This window comes from Lissotriton vulgaris, chromosome 3_1, assembly GCF_964263255.1.
Source record: "Lissotriton vulgaris chromosome 3_1, aLisVul1.2, whole genome shotgun sequence".
NCBI lineage: Eukaryota > Metazoa > Chordata > Amphibia > Caudata > Salamandridae > Lissotriton > Lissotriton vulgaris.
This window is the reverse complement of record NC_141689.1, coordinates 1,520,439,212-1,520,456,493: the sequence shown is the minus strand read 5'-3', so window position 1 is coordinate 1,520,456,493 and position 17,282 is coordinate 1,520,439,212. Positions and strand designations below refer to the sequence as shown.

General features: G+C 45.8%; 1 protein-coding gene across 2 annotated transcripts in view; it reads left to right on the top strand.

Annotated features, from left to right (window-relative positions):
* Positions 1–17,282, top strand: part of LOC147728110 (caspase-6-like) — a 153,504-nt gene that overhangs the window by 30,786 nt on the left and 105,436 nt on the right. Inside the window, exons 3-4 of one of the 2 annotated variants that reach the window (XM_086961997.1) lie at positions 8,388–8,424; positions 10,840–10,989. In XM_086961997.1, the coding sequence (XP_086818123.1) occupies positions 8,388–8,424; positions 10,840–10,989 (187 nt within the window). The remainder of the gene's footprint in view (positions 1–8,387; positions 8,425–10,839; positions 10,990–17,282) is intronic. The other variant, XM_086961998.1, reaches the window with a different exon arrangement.

Below are 17,282 nucleotides of genomic sequence, written 5' to 3'. Positions count from 1 at the left end.
CCTGATTCCACCCTCTGCAATTCTGGCACTAACCTTGATGCCCATTCCCCCTTCTCCAACCACGCTATAAATTTTCCTGCCTTATCGCCATGTTCATAGACCCTACTTTGTGTGTCGGCAATCTGAACTTTGGCCCTGTCCCTAGCTAGACTCCTATATTATTCCTGGAGTAACTTCAATCGATGCAACCCCCCCGGAGTGGCCTCCCTCGAGACCTCCCCCTCCAGTGCAATCAGTTCTGCCTCCACCCTATCCACTTCTGCCCGAGCCTTCCTCTTTTTCCCTGAGACTAACGACAATACCTCACCTCTGATAACCGTCTTGTACGCCTCCCACAAGGACCGCACCGACTCCACCGTTCCTACGTTTTCCTGGAAGAACCGGTCCGTAATTTGTACCACTTCCTTCATGGTATCAGGGTCTTTCAAATGCCAAGCGTTGATAGGAGCGATCCTGCCCACATCTCTCTGTCCCACTACCAGACTGAGCCAGACCGGGGAGTGATCGGAAATCCCTCTACCCAAGTGTCGTACCTCTCGGAGCCATGCCGCCTGTAGTGCCAGCACCGAAACATAATCTATTCTGGAGAAGGAATGATGTGCAGCAGAGGCGTGTGTATAGTGCACTCCACCTGGGTTTCTAAGTCTCCATCCATCAACGAGACCGGTGGTTTCTACAAAATCCGACAACCACCCCTGAGATGGCTTCAGCATTCGGGCCGGGTATCTGTCCATTTCGCCATCCATCACAGCATTGAAGTCGCCCCCACCACCACCAACAGCCCCACAGGCAAGGATACATTTTTTTTGCACAGGTCCCGAAATGTGTCGGACTGCAGACCAGGCAGAACATATACCGACAGAAACGTCACCGTTTTACCTTCCCACAATCCTGAAATGCCAATGTATCTGCCTCTCTTGTCTGCCCATATGGCCCGAACAATCAGCGGGAAGGAGTTCCTAACCAGGAAACCCACCCCCCGGGACCCTGTCGTGAATCCAGCATGCGCCACCAACTTATAACCTCCCCTGTGTAGGGCCATACAACGGTTGCCAATCAAGTGCGTTTCCTGCAACAGCACTACATCCGGAGAATGCCTCCTGATCATCTGACTAACCATCCCCCTTTTAATCTTGTCACCTAGACCATTCACGTTTCAACTAAGCACCGTGATCCCCAGACCCTTTCTACCAATAGACATAATGATAAAGCATATCTAGGTCACCTGATGCTAGAATAAAACCAGAATAAGTTGCAAATACTTGCGCGCATACTGAAAACAAAAACACAAAACACCCAAAAACACTCAACCCTCCTCCCCCCACCCTGCACCCCTGCATGTAGCTTACGCTCATCCCCAACTAGCAGTGTGCCTGTCGCCCCCAATCTAATCTACAGCTAACTAAAAATAGAAAATGGAGGAGGGCCCTCGTACTAGCTCCTCGCCCCCCTCCCCCCTGCCACCTCATCGTAGCCCCTGCACATATAAATGCACTAAAATATCTGCTGAACTCTACAGGTCAGGGGATCCATTGTTTGCCCGCCCCCACTCCTGTAACAATAAAGTATAATTTAGGCCCGTGCAGCCACTATTTTCACCAGAGTCATTGTTCATCCGCCTCTCCTCTGTCTCGGCTCTCCGGATCAGGCTTGTGGACACTTTCCAACCAGTCTGTCGCCACCTCTGAATTGTCAAAAAAACAGGCTTTCCCGTTGAGTTCCACACGGAAGCGGGCCGGGAACATCATGGCATATTTTATCCCTTTGTCTCTCAGTTTCTTTTTCACTGACAAGAAGCCCTGGCGTTGTTTCTGAACCATCTGGGTAAAGTCCGGGAAGAAAGAGAGAGTTGCGTTTTAAAACATCAACGGAGCCCCAGCTCGAGCTGCCTGGAGGACCGCATCTCGGTCCCGATAGTTTAGAAACCTCACAATCATCGGACGGGGGGGGGGGGGAACGCCCCAGGTCTGGGTCTACCCCCCGGAACTCTGTGAGCGAGCTCAATTGTGAAGAAGTTACTAATCCCTTTAAGTTTTAGGTGATTAAGGACGAGGTTTTCCACAAACAGGTCCGGTGTTTGGCCTTCCGACTTTTCAGGCACCCCCAGTATTCGAACGTTGTTTCGCCGTGCCCGTCCTTCGTAGTCATCCAACTTGCGATCCACAAGGACTCTTGAGGCCTTAAGATCACGCACCTCCTGCTGCAATAGGTTCACATCGTCTATTAGGCTAGCTGTTTTGAGTTCCAGCGTCTTAAACTTTTCATTTGCCTTTGCGAGGTCTGCTCCTATTAGCCCCATCTCAATTGTGACAGTGTCGAGTTTATTATCCAGGGCCTCCATCTTTTGGCCCAGGGAGGACTGAACTCCAGTGATAGCCGCCATGAGATCCCTCAGTGTTGGCTCGTCCCCGGTGAGCGCCGTTGCCCCCCAAAGCCCCCACCCCCACCCCCCGGTGGCCCTTTTCGCTTCCACCGGAGATCCCTTGGGCAGGGTGTAGCGATCCAGTTTGTTGGATTGAACATTTCTGGCCCCTTTGGAGGACCGTGGCAAGGTCTTATCCAGGTCTGTTTTAGTCGCCATCCCGCCTCCTGAGCCCCGACGTCTGCTCTCCACGCCTGTAGGCAAGATCTCCACTCCATCACCCCACTCTGATGGGCAAGTACAGGCCTTCTTTGACCTCGTCCAACTCTCCTCCTCCAGGCCGCCCTCAGTCAATTGGTCGGAGCCGTTCCCCGCACACTGCCCAGCTCCGGGGAGGTGTTGGGCCCCCCAAGGGCCCTGTATCGCTTCTGAAGGTACCCCCCAGTCCCGGCACACAGCCAACGCCACGGCAGAGGGCTCCCCCCTTATGCTGAGTCTTCCGCACTACTTAGCAAGTGTTTCGGACGGTTTTAATGGCATCACAGACGCTCCAATGACAACTCCCTTCCACCCCCGGTCAGTGGACCAACAGTGCTTCACTGCTCTATATGGCCACGACAGCAGTGTCCCATGGGTCTCTCCCACAGATCACGCTCCGAGAAGAACCCCGGCAACCAGTCTCATCTTCTGTCCAGACTGGGAGAACCGCAGGATCCTCCCCCAATGCAGCAACGTCAGGGTTCCCCCCCTCGGGCTCCGAGTACTGCCCCCGTCACCTGCATGCCCATTCCAGGAAATGTAGCCGGTTCCTCACTCAGGGGCCACACCACTGTCATGATCTCCCGGGCAGGCCCTCGCGATGATCAATGCCCGCTCCTCTGGGCCCCTCAAGGCTGTCCCCGTGCCGATCGGGCCAAGTGTGCCCCGGGAGTGCCCCGACCAGCACTCCAGATGGATCTGTGCGGCCGGCTTGCAGCTTCTTCCGGGTATATACCGGGGCAGCCATTTTCTCTGGAGCTCCCACGTTCCAGGGCTCCTCAGGTGCAACCTCTGATGTCAGTGCCCCTCACTTGCGCCTCTGTTGCTGTGGTCAGGCTGCAGGGTTCCCCGGCAACATCGGGCCAATCCCGACTTTCACCCGGGCCGACCAGCCCTTCCCAGCCCGCCATGGCCGCTGTTGTCCACTTGCCCGTCGGCCGCGCTGCCACTCGAGGCCCCGGATTTTCAGCCGGAGCAGGCCGCAATCTTTCCGACTGCGTTTGTCCGCCGTCGGAGCTCGGGGGCCACTCGGGATCAAACGCACCGGCGTCGCTTCGACTCCTCTATGCGGGAGCGGGGCATAGGTGCAGGATGGGTGCCAGGATCATTGGGCAGGAGAAGGAGGTCGGCGGAGCTGAGACTCTAGGTGGCCATCTCGGTTGTCGGCTTGGCTCCTCCTCAGAAGTCATAGTTTTGTTACAGATCAGACGTGAGGATTCTGCTTACTTCCTTTGCTTCTGAAAGCACCAACATTTTATAACTTCCTTTTCCAGAAACAGTAGGGGTAAAGAGTTACTGAATAACACAAACACACATGACCCTTCTCCAACAATTGTGCCTTTTCATGCACTATAAAACCAGCTTCCATTTTAATTTTATTCAAAACCTGGGCAATTTGATTGTAGCCCACAGCCTTTGAATAGGTGCCGCTTCATCAAAGCAGCTGCGGTTCGTGCAGGTAACAGCTGTGGGGCGGTGAGGCTGCATGGGGAGGATTTTGAGGGACGATGCAGAGGGAAAATTAATTATTTATTTGATTTTCCCTCTGCATCGTCACTCGAAATCCCCGCACCCGACCCAATGCCTCACCGCTGTTACCTGCTGTGATCTATTCCACTGATGTGTGATTGTTGTGCATTAAAACAGTAGAAGTGTGTGTACCATTTACACCTGACTCCAGGTGGGTCTTTGAAACACCTGAAGGCATTGCTTCGTTGTTTACGGGGTGTTTTGGATTGCGACTGTTGCCCTGCCGCACAGCGCATTATAACAAAGCAGTCTGTAACATCTCACCAGGGTAATGCACATGAAAAGACTGTCCAGGGTAATACTTGGCACTTGTTAAATACAGTGCTAGGTAACAGCAAAAGCAAATGATCATTTCAGGGGGTTCAAGAATTGTTTTGTCCATATCATTGCCTATTTTTAGGGCGTAATTATTCATGCAATTCATTTATCTTTGGGGACTCGATTCCGCTCGGTATCACCTTGTTTACCGTTTTTTAGGAGGGTATTCGCACCTCCGAGGCCACCCGCCCCTCCCCGACTACTATTGTGATCATAGAATGAGACAGGGGGCTTAAGCAGGCTGCAGCTCTACTCCTGTGAAAATGGCGCCCATAATGACGCAGATAGAAACAGAGACAAATCCTTTTTCAAAACGTTCCTCCTCCATGTTCGCAGACGCTACACTGTCTCCAGCTTTACCCTCGCTTCTTGCAGGGCATGATTACTACTGTACTTTCCCTCCCCATCACCCCCTCCCAATCATGAAATATGGAGTTTGGCGCAGCAGCCCAGACACTCATCTCTTCGCCCGCCTCCTTCTCTCTTCCCATTTTGATGTAGTCGGTCACGAGAGAGGTTAGGAATGGGCCCGGAAGAACTTGAATTTGGGGATGTTATTCTCCATATCCCCCTGGAGTAGTGCAGCTTCAGGGTTCCTCTCTCTGGAACCTCAGCACTCAGAGATTTATATAAAGAACGAAGGAAGGAAATAATTGAAAACAAATTTTAAAGAGTGATTGGAGCCGTCCATGCTACATGCAGTATGTGTTGCCAGATAATCACTTTCTCTGAAGCAGAAGAGGCACTCTAGTATTCTGCAGGCTAGAGAAGTGCTCAGGTGCTGGAGATAACGGCTGTTCATGTTGGTGCATAAGCGATAGTGTGCTGCATGGCTAATCACTTATAAGTTCCCAAAGGTGAGACCTATTGGCTATGCCAATGCTTGTTATCATTAACCCCTTATTTATTTCACCCATCAGGCTGAAGCAATATCCATGTATCTCAAGTTCGATGAAAAAACAAGTCATAAGAATGTTTTGATCATATCTCAACAGCTGTTGGTATATGAATAAATGTGGATTTTGGCCTATGTAAATGGCTGATGAGATATGAAGAAAAAAGGCTTGTTTCCTGTTATTTGGAGAAAAGCGGACAATAGGATTTAGTTAGAAATAAATAAATACTAACTTGTTTCTGCGTCCTGAGAAATGGTCAGTGGAGGTCCAACTCTGGTGAAACCTACTTTCAAGCAAACAGGGTAGTCCTGTCCCTGACTTGTCTAGCTGAGCGCCTTCCTGTTTCCTATATCTCTCAAACCATGCTCCATGTCTAGCTTAGTCCCTTACAGCAACATGTTAGAAAGGCCTATCACATGGACTTGTTGACCACGTGACCGTTAGCCACATAAATGCGTCAATGATAGTCTCTTCCTTGTAATTGTTTTTGGGAGCTCCCATCAGCTAGAGTTTCCATTGGCTACAGTGCAAAAGTAAATCGCTCTCTAGGCTGATCTTGATTTTCAGAGAGTGGCCATGGTGTGAGAACCCTTCATCACCAAACAAAATCTGCATTCAATAACCTTTGTTCATTTGCAAGAAGAATGTTGATCACATTCAGAGTCGGCTATGGAGGCAGCCGTTCCCCATAGAAGGACCGTGACATTGGAGCCGACTACCTCACTGCAGAACTCTATACTCTTCTTCAAAAGATGTCTCCTTGCTAGTCTGTGTTCTACATAACATTCCTCTTTCTGTAGCTGCCCCAGTTAGAATCATGGTGCCCATGTTGTAAAGACTGTCGGTCTTACTGTTTCTTGGCCTTCTGGTCCAGCGCGTGGTGATGGAGAGTCAAGGAGCCCTGTCAGCATAAGGAATATAAAGTAAATGCATAAGTGAGTGGTTGTTATGAGTGCTGAAAAAAAGTAGCAGAAATCTGAGCCAAAAAACTATAGGCATATCTCACTCCTGGACACTATGGCCAAACAAATGGGTCGGATCCTACTGATTAGATTGGAGGAATGGGCTACAAACAACAATGTCCTGATTCCCACTCAGTATGGTTTTAAGAAGGGGAAAGGCACCCAGGACCGATGTTTAAATCTGAGCTTGCTTATCACTAAGTACTCACAAGCTAATCAAGGCAAGCTGTACTTGGCCTTTATGGACCTCTCAGCAGCTTTTGACTGCTTGGCTCATCATCATCATCTGTGGAGAATTATGAAGGACATGGGGGTCGATGAGGTCATTATTCTTTTTATTAGACAACTATACTGTAGGGCAATGGCTTGTGTCCACTATGGGAAGAAGGGAGAGTGCACCAGTTGGTTCCCTATTAATAGGGGTGTCTGCCATGGGTGTGTCCTCCCCCGTTTCGTTTCTCCTTGCACACTAACAGGGTAGAGGCCCACTTGTTAGATTCAACCTCTGACGTCCCAAAGATTAATAAAACCCACATTCCCATCCTGTTGTACGCAGATGGTGCAGTTTTAATAGCACGCACAGGCATGGCACTCCAGAAGCTTTATGCATAAATTAGATTTGCATACCAATGATACAAACTCTTTCATCTTGGCGACTGGGCCAAAGGTGAAGAAAGACCCATCTTTTTATATAGTAGGCCGGAGAGTGGCTCAGACAGACACATTCTCCTACCTAGGGATGACCTTTGATAGTGCGCTATCATGGTCCCATATGGTGAGAAACAGGGGCCTAATGTTAGAAAAAAGCATTGGCGCTCTACTTTCTTTTAGTAAAAAGTTAGGTTTGAAACCCATAAATATTTAAAAAAAAGGTATACTCTGTTCAGTCCACTGCAGTAGCCACTTATGGAGCTGGTGTGTGGGGACATACTAAGCATGCAAAACTGCAAACAGCGGAAGATATTTTCTGGAAGAATCTGGTGAGCCTCCCTAAGAGTAGTTCCAAATACAATTGCCATATCGAGCTGAATGTTCCTTATATGTCAGATCAGATATCCCTGGCCCCAATCCTTCCATGGCACTCCATATGGAGAAGGGATTCTGGTGATCTAACCCAGCAGTTCCTGGTGGACTACCTTGCTCTGGAACATGCAAAAAAGATCTCATGGCTATCGTATGTGAAAAATAATCTGATCGCTCTAGGCCTTAAAATCTTTTTTGAAACACCAAGGTCTTGCCAGAATGTATAAAAAAAAAAAGCCATCAAGGAGCGTTTTTTTATTTACACGGCAGAAAAAAGGAATCGACTCAACAGTTCCAAATATACGGTGCGAGCATACCATGAGGGACCGACACCAATCGAGGGGTAATCCGCGTCATAGATTTGTACTGCTGAGGTTTAGATTAAACCTAATTCCCTGTATGTTGGGTTACGCATTGAGCATCTTTTCACTACAAGCTTTACCGCCCTGCCCCTGTGATGGGGTGTCTACTCAATCTGACACACACATGTTATTCTTCTGTAAGTTTTATCTGGATCAACGCAAAAGATGTATTCTGCCACTTATGCGCAAACATAATTTAAGACAATGTCGCCTTGGTTTGTTGTTTTTAAAAACACTGCCAGATCACTTTGTTTGTTATTATGTTGCATCATTTTTATGCCTTTCCTTAAAGACCAGGAGATTGTATAACCCTCCAGAATGAATCATAGGTTCTCTTATAGTGTTTTTATAGGTTTTTTTAATATTTTATCAGATTATTGATTAATTATGTATTTATTCCTAAACTTTTATGATCTGTAAACACAGTTCAAATAAAGTAATTTCTGAGGCCATCATAAATAACGTTGTGGTTCACTGAGAGTGTTTATGAGGACCTTGTATTTGAGAGCCGCAATAAAGATATAATTAATTTTACAGCACATTAGATTGAATGTTAGGGGCTGTCATTCTGCTGTTTGATGCGTGTCGCCTCATATATGCTGAATTTTGTAATGAAATGATTTGGCGCATCAAAATGCAGCATTGTCATTTTCTCCATCACTTTTCTCTGTGGCAGATGGCGGCATTATTGAAACGGATGCAGTTGATGCTAGGTAAGAGGGGCATTTGATAAACTTTGTTAACAGTTATTTTCCCAGCTATTTGATTCTGTTGTAAATTGTGTAACTTCAAAACGAAAATTGGTTAAAAAATGTGAAAGGTCTCATTGTCGATTTTATGTTCCACATCTGCGGTTCTCAACCTGGTGTACCTGACGCCTATTCAGTGGGACCGGAAGTGAAAATGAAATAATATTAGCAGATTAATAAACTGTGTCTACATAAAAAAACAAAATGTAAACTTAGAAAAAGTTAATGTTAGGGGATTTGAAATTGGAGGCCAAAAATCAAGTTGGTAGCCTTATCTTGGAGCATGTGAACAGCGCAAACACAGCAAATGGAATATAGTGTGAACAATTGGTGACCTTAATAGAATCACTTGTATGTGCTGACAATAAGAGGAAATGCTTTGGAGCAAAAAAGTGATATGCTAGAGTCTAGCATATTGCTTCATCTTTTAGAAATAAAACTAAATTTTGAAAAGCTCCAAACTTCCCATTAAAAGTTCGATTTGTGCACCTTTTTTTGTTTTTGGAAATAACTCTCAATATCTGCATTTGTTTGAGGTATACGTATTTTTGTTTACTGTATTAAGGTTCAAATTCTAGAAATTAGTACAGCTTCTAGTAGTGGTTCAATGAGGGCCACTGAAGCTAATCGGTTAAAACCACTGCTCTACATTAATATCTCGAATCCCCACCTGCTCCCCCCAAAAATATGATTGATTGTACGTTTTCATCAGGGCTGTGCTTGTGAAATAAACTGGTATACTCCCGCTGGGATTTCAGAGTTGCCAACAAAATGGATTTGCAAATATTCCTCACTGATATACTTTGTGTCTAAATCATCCTAAATATTATTATATCTTGGAAACTGGATGCTGTCTAGAATAGAACCAGTATGTACCAGGTAGCTCTGTGTTACACCAACCTGCCAGATTGACAGTACTACAATAATGCGGACTCATTTGTTTAATTTAATCAGGAGTAGGATGGAAGGATGCCTCCTATTTCAACATGGATTATTAAGATCATGCTACTTACATACTTACCGAGTTTTACACCCCCACTCCAAGCCCAAAAAACAAAAGGCGTAAGTTAAGTAGTAAAAATGATAAAAACACCCCAATACATAAATTGTGCGTGGCGGGGTCGCAAGTTGCTGAAACAGGATAGGATTATAGAAGTTAGCCCTGCCTCATTGGTGGGCAATTTTACTACTGCAGTTGTTCCTCTGAACAGACACCACAATTTTTGCGCCACACATTTGAGCGGAGATCCGTTGGCTGTGCGAGACCTTGCTGTCCAATTTTACGTGCCTAGTTATTTAAGTGCCTAGTTTTATGTTTGGTGTTAAACCATCTGGTAAAGGTGGGTTCCTGGCAGGAAACTGAAGATTGCTTCTGCCAGAACTAGGGGACAACAGTGAGGCAATGACTGCCCCTTGTCTACTGGGTGATAGAACACTGCCAGCAGTCACATGCCATGGCTGCCAACGGAGACCTGGAATGCAGGCCATAGTCTTCAACAAAGCTATAGAAGAACAAACCTATTATTTCATTTGAACAGTTCTCAAAAATATTGATATATTTACATAAGAAACACATTGGGAAAACTCAGGGCTTTATGAACTGGACGGATGGCAAACTAGTTCAAAATGTGGCAGATATGCTGCCAGCGGCAATACAAATACCATAGGATATAAGGATATAATGCTCTTGTAATAAGGTGGGTGGGACATATTCCAGTTTTGCAACGGAGTATCCTCTCCACCCTATCCTAAATAAGGCCCAAAGTCCTAAGTCGCCAGATTCTGGGCTGGGTAGTGTGTCTGTATGGCATGTGGTAGTTATTGTATTTAAGTGAACACAAGCATTCCATATTTGCGGTTACATGTAATAGCTTACTGAGGTCTATACTCGAGACCATAGTGGAAAGAGTGCTCTAAATGAAGTCCAAACCTCCTGTGAATAAAATACTTCTCCTTTGCAGCTGGCTTATAATTTGTTTCTCGGGGGCGGAAGGGAGAAGTAGGGTACGATTACAGAAGGCAGCACCGCCACAGTTTTAGTATGGGTAGTATTATTCTCAAGGAAAGAAATACCTTGCACCGCTCCAGCATACATCTGCTGAAGCCCTCCTACTTCCCGAAGCAGTCAACGAATAGACGTGAAATGTCAAGAAGAGGCGCCAACCAGCGGTATAAGTCGTACCACTCCTCGGATGGTAACACTGATACTGATAGGACCATGTCCTGATGTTGGCGGTGCTCCTATAGATGGCCAGGAGGTAGCGCCACGCTCATCAGGGTGGGGTATCGACTCATTATATATCAGAGCCTTATGTCTATGTAAATTGGAATTGAATTAATGTACATATGTTTGCATCTTTCAATTATTTTCCACCCAAGATGTGACCACTTCCATCCTGCAGAAGAGTACAAAATGAACAATAAGAGGAGAGGGGTGGCACTGATCTTCAACCACGAGTGGTTCCATTGGTACCTTACCATGCCTGAGAGACGCGGCACCAACGCTGACAGAGACAACCTCCGAAAAAGGTAAGGGTGAAAAAAATAAAACCAAAGAACACAATGAAATCTGTTTGTATAGTGCACTTGCCATCATTGTAATCTGAATTTACATGACTGAAGATAGAAGTTCATATAACTGAACTCAGCAAGACTCCTTTATCACCCTCTGAAAGATAAGAGGTTGAGGAGGCCCACCAGAATTTATACATGTAAACTGGCAAGCCCATTTTTAGCATGCCCTTTACCTCACTTATATTTTTTTTTAGCATCTTAAAGAAGGAGAACCAAAGAAACAATCAGTCGCTGTCTACACAGCATTTCCTTCCTTAATCAAGAATCTAGAGGTCGATTTAGAGCAAAGATTTCAGAAGTCAAGATTCAGAATAGAGCGCTGGTGGTGGGTAAAGTGTGCTGCAAGCCGCAGAGCACGCTGTGCTGAAGTACACATGGCTAGTTGAGAATTGAAGTGAGGGAACGTGCGCCAAGCTACTAGTTTATTGACCGGGCATAGAGTTGAGCCATCCCTCTTGGAGAAGGGATGTATTGCCACAAGTCCTTGTGGACACTATAGATGACACTGTTGAAAGTGGAGAGTGTGAAAGTTTTGTGAGTCACACTTCATTGAATCCCCAAGTGATTTAACCTTGTAGTACTCTGCCGTCAAAGCAGCCCAAAAAGTTGGTCCTACCCTTGTGTTGAGAACGTCCCGAGACCAAAGAAGACAAGACTAGACAAGGGACCTTATCCCAGTGGAAAGTAGTCTACACAATTGAGTTTCCCCATCCACTTTCATTGTCAGTCTGGTGAGCTCTGTTATTTTTCTCTCTCTAAAATGAGGGAAATCGCATACAACCCCCAATATTAATATTCATGAGATCGGAATCCGTGACCTAAACACCCTGTCTCAGTATCCACTTTTGTAGTGGGCTGCTATTGAAGGGATGTGAAACAATCCACAATCTTTGGGTATCATCTGCATTCTGGTGTAAATGCCAATAATATTAAGATCTAACCTGCATTGAGCGTGGCCTACCTGTTAATGTATTTTCAGCAAGGTTAATTTTGTAATTCTACCTAGTCGTTGTACGAGTACATTGGCTCCACCGAATGTTTACATTACTAGGACGGAATATGCTCATACCAGAGTCAAGGCCTGTTTTCCAATGATCTCTTTGCCGGGTCGTAGAGATTGGCCCTTAAAGCATGCAGACAGGTTGAGTCATCTGTGTGAATCCAGGCTCTACCAAGGCAACTAAATACTGAGGATTAGGTGTCGGCCTGGTGAGACAGGGAAACGCAACATCCGGAACAAAAAAAGTACACCCTTCAGTGATGTAAGGCTGAATTTGCTAAGTTTGGCCATTATAATTGATGAGAGATGACATCGGGAGAGGAGCAGTTGACCAGCCCCTAGGCAGAGGTTTCAACTCCGTTTTGCAAAACCTGCTCCATAGCTGAATAAAAAAAACTCCTTCCAACATGGCTGCCATCACCCCCTTTGGTTTTTCTTTGTTCGTCCTAAGTTGGCAGGGTATGCTCAGACGTGAGTCCCTTGCTCACTTTGCCACTGGATTCAAGCAAGCCTGGCTGAAGACGGCTGGAATGCCAGAAACCGGTCCTGGGAAGCTTGATTCCGTTCCAGGGAAGACATGGCTTGGCAGTTCAGGCTGGACTGTTCCCATGAGGCACAGGGTCAGACTGATTTGCATATGGCCATGTCTGAACTGGGGTGGCGGAGTGAGCTAAAGAACGGTGATGGATTAAACCCAGATCAGTTGACTGGGGGTGAGTGTTTGTATTGTCAACGCTCCGTCCATCACCCCCTTTGGCCATTACCCAGCAGTCACTAAAAAAGGGAGGACACCTCTCATCAACTTCCTTTTTAGGTCGAATGTAGACTTGCACTGTCTGGAAGATCTGTGGTATGTACTTTGTGTGGGCTTTGGAGCATCGCCCCAGGACTTGTCCGCTTCCCCTTTTCCGTAGGGACTACTTTTTTTTTTATAGCAACTGGCTCTATTTAGCTGGCATGATAGAAAATGACCAGCAGAGGTCAGTAAAATACCAGAGTCGCTTTACTTAGGTGCTTCATAGCTAAAAACTTATAAGGTCCCAAAGGCAAGACCTATTGCAGTGCAAATGCTTGCTTTTCTGTGTCGTGGCCCTAGCTGAAGTTGAGTCAAGTCTATATTTGTATCTGTTTTGATCAAATGTGTTATTTTAAACATGTATTTCTTGTTGGGGCTTATCTGGCAGCCTTTATTGTTGATTAGGGTCTGCGGCGCCGCGCTACAGTGGTTACATTGTTTTTCCGACCGAGGACTTGCTTCAGCAGTCCGGAGGTTGGAATGTGAGGAAAGTGCTCCCACGGTTTAAACGCACTTGGGTGTCTGACCTATGCAGGATCATTAAACCTTTTTTTTGGGGGGGGGGCATATTGAATTATAGTGAATATGACACCATATGTTGTTTCATAATGGAGAAGATTAATGATGATGCTCCAGGGCCTTCTACTGCTCCTTCCACTGCATGTATACAGCTCATAATTGACAGAGCTGTAGAGGCAGCTTTTAAGCCTAGGCAGGGGGCTACTTTTCGTAAGCTGCCTTATATTCAGGAAATGAAGGGAGGTATATGGAGGCTGATAACGAGGAGGAGAGGAAAATATTATACCGGGAGCAGAGCTCTCTGATTGTTTCAGCATTTAAGCGACAATATTGGTTAGCCCGTTACTGAATCAGTGGCAGGGGAAGAGGACTTTCACAGTATATGCGTCCTGAGCCGGAGTCCTCACCTATGATGCTGCCATACATCGTGTGTTGGAGCACAAATAGAGGGATGTTGATATGTCATCTTTCCCATGTTTTTCTGGCCAGATTTTACCCTATGGCAAAATTATCTGAGGAATTTGTGGTGCTGGATAACCTAACGGCGGGCCTTTTTTCTCAAGGCAATGTTTTGCCTTCTGAAGAACGCGACATTACCTCTCGGCGGCTGAGGAGGATTCTGCCAAGTCCCGTTTTAGATTCACACAGTACACCATTGACTGTGACTCCTCATTGTTAGTGATGTATGCGAGACAATGTCCGCATAAGGAACTGATGTGACAACTTGTTGGGTCACAAATTCTGTATTCTGTGGAAGAAACATTTGTGACACCCTGTGATTCGCACACATTTCTGGATTATGTAAGATTGCGGAAACATTACTGTCGCAGGGCGAACCTTCACAGGCCCTAGTCTGACCATAAGCTGGCTAAATTTGTGAACATTCCAGTGTCCTACAGACTAGGGTTACTACACTCTGATTGATCCTAGGCAACCTATTTTAATCCAGAGGAGACCCTATCAATTATCGTGGATCGAAACGTCTACATACATCTTCTCTTCTTTTTAATATATTTAAGATACATATGCAATGCTAGGCTGTCTCTCTGAGTTTATGATTGTTGGTTGAACCTTGGTGATACAGTGTTTTATATTTGTAGAATATGGTCACAAACTCACTAGAACACTGCGTCATTTGCACTTTGTATATAAATGCCACTTTAATTATTGCAGAGAATTTGGATAAATGCACATTTTGAATGAAATTCATGTTAGACTATTTTATTGTTTATCTTGAACTGAAAATAAATAATTCTCTCAATAGTGTAAGCAATTACATTGATTGTGGGACTCCAGAGTTACCCAACTGAGTCCTACCCATTAAATGATGCCCATGACACATATCTAAGAGGTTACCCTGGTCACCGTGGGCTTAAAGGGTTGTCCTTGTAATACGGTACATGTTCCTGAATCAGTGGTAGGGGAAGAGGACTTTCACAGTATACGCGGCCTGAGATAGACTCCTTATCTATGGATGCTACCATATGTTTTGCATTGGAGCACGAATGGAGGGATGTAGATCGGTCATCATTCCCTCGTTTTATTGGCCAGACCTTACCTTGAGGCAATATTTTCTGAGGACTGGCTGCTGGTGGATAACCTAATGAGCCTTTCATCTAAAAGCAATGTTGTGGCAGAAGATGCTTCCTTCTCAACAGAAGAGGGTTCCTGTAATACAGAATATGGAGAAGGCAATACCAGGAGAAGGAACAACAAAAGAACAAGAAAACCAACTCCACAACAATTGCTTGGGTATGACTTTATTCTATATCTATGGAGATAACTCCCCTTATGTACAAATAGATTCATGCGTCAGACATTGTCAATAACCTATTTATAGTGGAAATATTTTTAAAATTCATAATTTTTTTTATAGTTTTGAAAGACTCATCGTATCACAGCATGCTTCATAAAAGACATGACATTTTCCAATTCAATGTGTTAAAGGGAGAGGTACAACTGAAAATTATGAAAATGCTAACCAGAAGAAAAAACAACCCCAACCCCCCACACAGTTTAAAAAAACACATCCATAAGAACATCTGTCATAGTACAAACTCCCTATCTCATTCATATTTAAACATAAAAAACATAACATAATATCCCTCAGACTCTTGATCTAAAATGTACATCAAAATGTCCCATGAATAACTCGGAACAATCACATTGCCCAAATCAGCATTACAATAAATATCTATATTCCTGTAAATATACTTATTCATGAGACATTCATGCAATTATAAATTCAACATATTCTCTTTCAGTATAAATCCGGGATGCACATCCAGGTGGAAATTTGCGCTGACGTGCGTTGCAGTGAAGCTCAGATGTTAATCTCTTTCTTCAGGGTGCTAGAAGATGCACAGGAGAGATGGCGGGAGCCATAAGTCAAGGGGAGGCTACCAACCTTCCCCCTGGAGATTCAGATCCATCATTTCAACTTTGGATAGAGGAAAGCTGACTTTTCTCACTCTGTGAATTGTCTGAGGTTCTTAGTCTTCTGGAGGGCATCGTGCAAAGTGTTAACCTCTTCTGAATTCTCATCCTCTTTTTGTCCTCCCTCCCCCCCCCCCCCCCCCCCCCCCCCAATTGGCCCTGGACTGGATCGCCCCTATGAACTTATGGACTCCCCCCATCTTTTGTTGTCACTCGGATTAGTCCAGCGTGGTGGACCTTTGTTCCCACGCAGCCTCACCATTCTCCCCCTATTGTCACGGCTGCTCCCATGCTAGTAAGCTTCACCTTAATTATAAGCTATGTCTTATATAGCTCAAATTCCTACATAGGTTATATCTCACACGCCTTCAGCTTCACTGCATGGGCTTCATAGGGTACACTAGATGCCACAATGTTGGGAGGAGAGGGCTGAATTCCTACACCTGGCCTGGTTATGCCCATCTATAACCGAGTCCTTGGGCTGGGTGCTCGGGTGAATGTATATATAATGGCTACTGCAATACCATGACTGGCCCTGGCGGCTATCCTTCGATATGTAAAAGATATCCCCCCTGGTGTCCCTAAACTCACTGCGTTGACGCTGATACTGGGGAAGAGCCTGATTGCTATGCACTGGGGTCGTTCTGCTGTGCCCACCATCCGTGGTTGGTTGGCCAATGTTGCCTTCTACCAAGAATGACTGGAGGACGGCTGGTTCCTTATACCGGGGCCCAGCAATCTGAAGGATATATGGACTCCTATCGAACTATATATAGCAACCAGACCTGATGATCAGGAAGTGGGAAAAAATACTGAGGTGACGCCGTAATGGTGAACTTCACCTTAGTGCACCAGGCTGACTGAGAAGTGCGGGCCCACGTTTCCCACTGTGCCCTGATCAAATTCTAATGTGCGCCTCCTTACAAGAGACCTTGTGCTTGAGACTGCCCCCTATTGAAGGAGCTTTGTTTGTGAGTTATGCAGCTCAACTGAGCAGGGCTTCTGAATTGTTGTGGTGCAATGGTGCCATGGGGGATGCATGGGTGAGCACAGAGTGCATGGGAAGAGCTCAAGGTGCAAAATAGAGTGCATGATTTGCGGTGCAGCACAGGGTGCTGAGGGCCAGTTTATGGGCCAGTACAGGGTGCATAGGGGGGCAAACCATATGGAAAGAGGAAATGGATGGTTTAGAGAGTGGAGTGCAGTATACAAATAGGGAGAGAGTGCAAAAGGGGGACCTCTAGGTGCAAGGCCGAACGCTGGGTGCATGTGGAGTGGAGGGTATAATCAAATAAGCCTGGTGCAAGGAAAGTGGGGCAAATGTTGGACGGGATTGTCCTGATTAAAGGAAAGCCATTTTTCTCTTATACTTACAGACCAGGTACAACACAGGCATCAGCAGCGAAAGCTGTAACACACAATGGTGCTGCATGGTCATCTGTGGCGCAAGTTACCCTAACATCACACAAAGAGCACCAAATTGACAGTAGTGCAAAC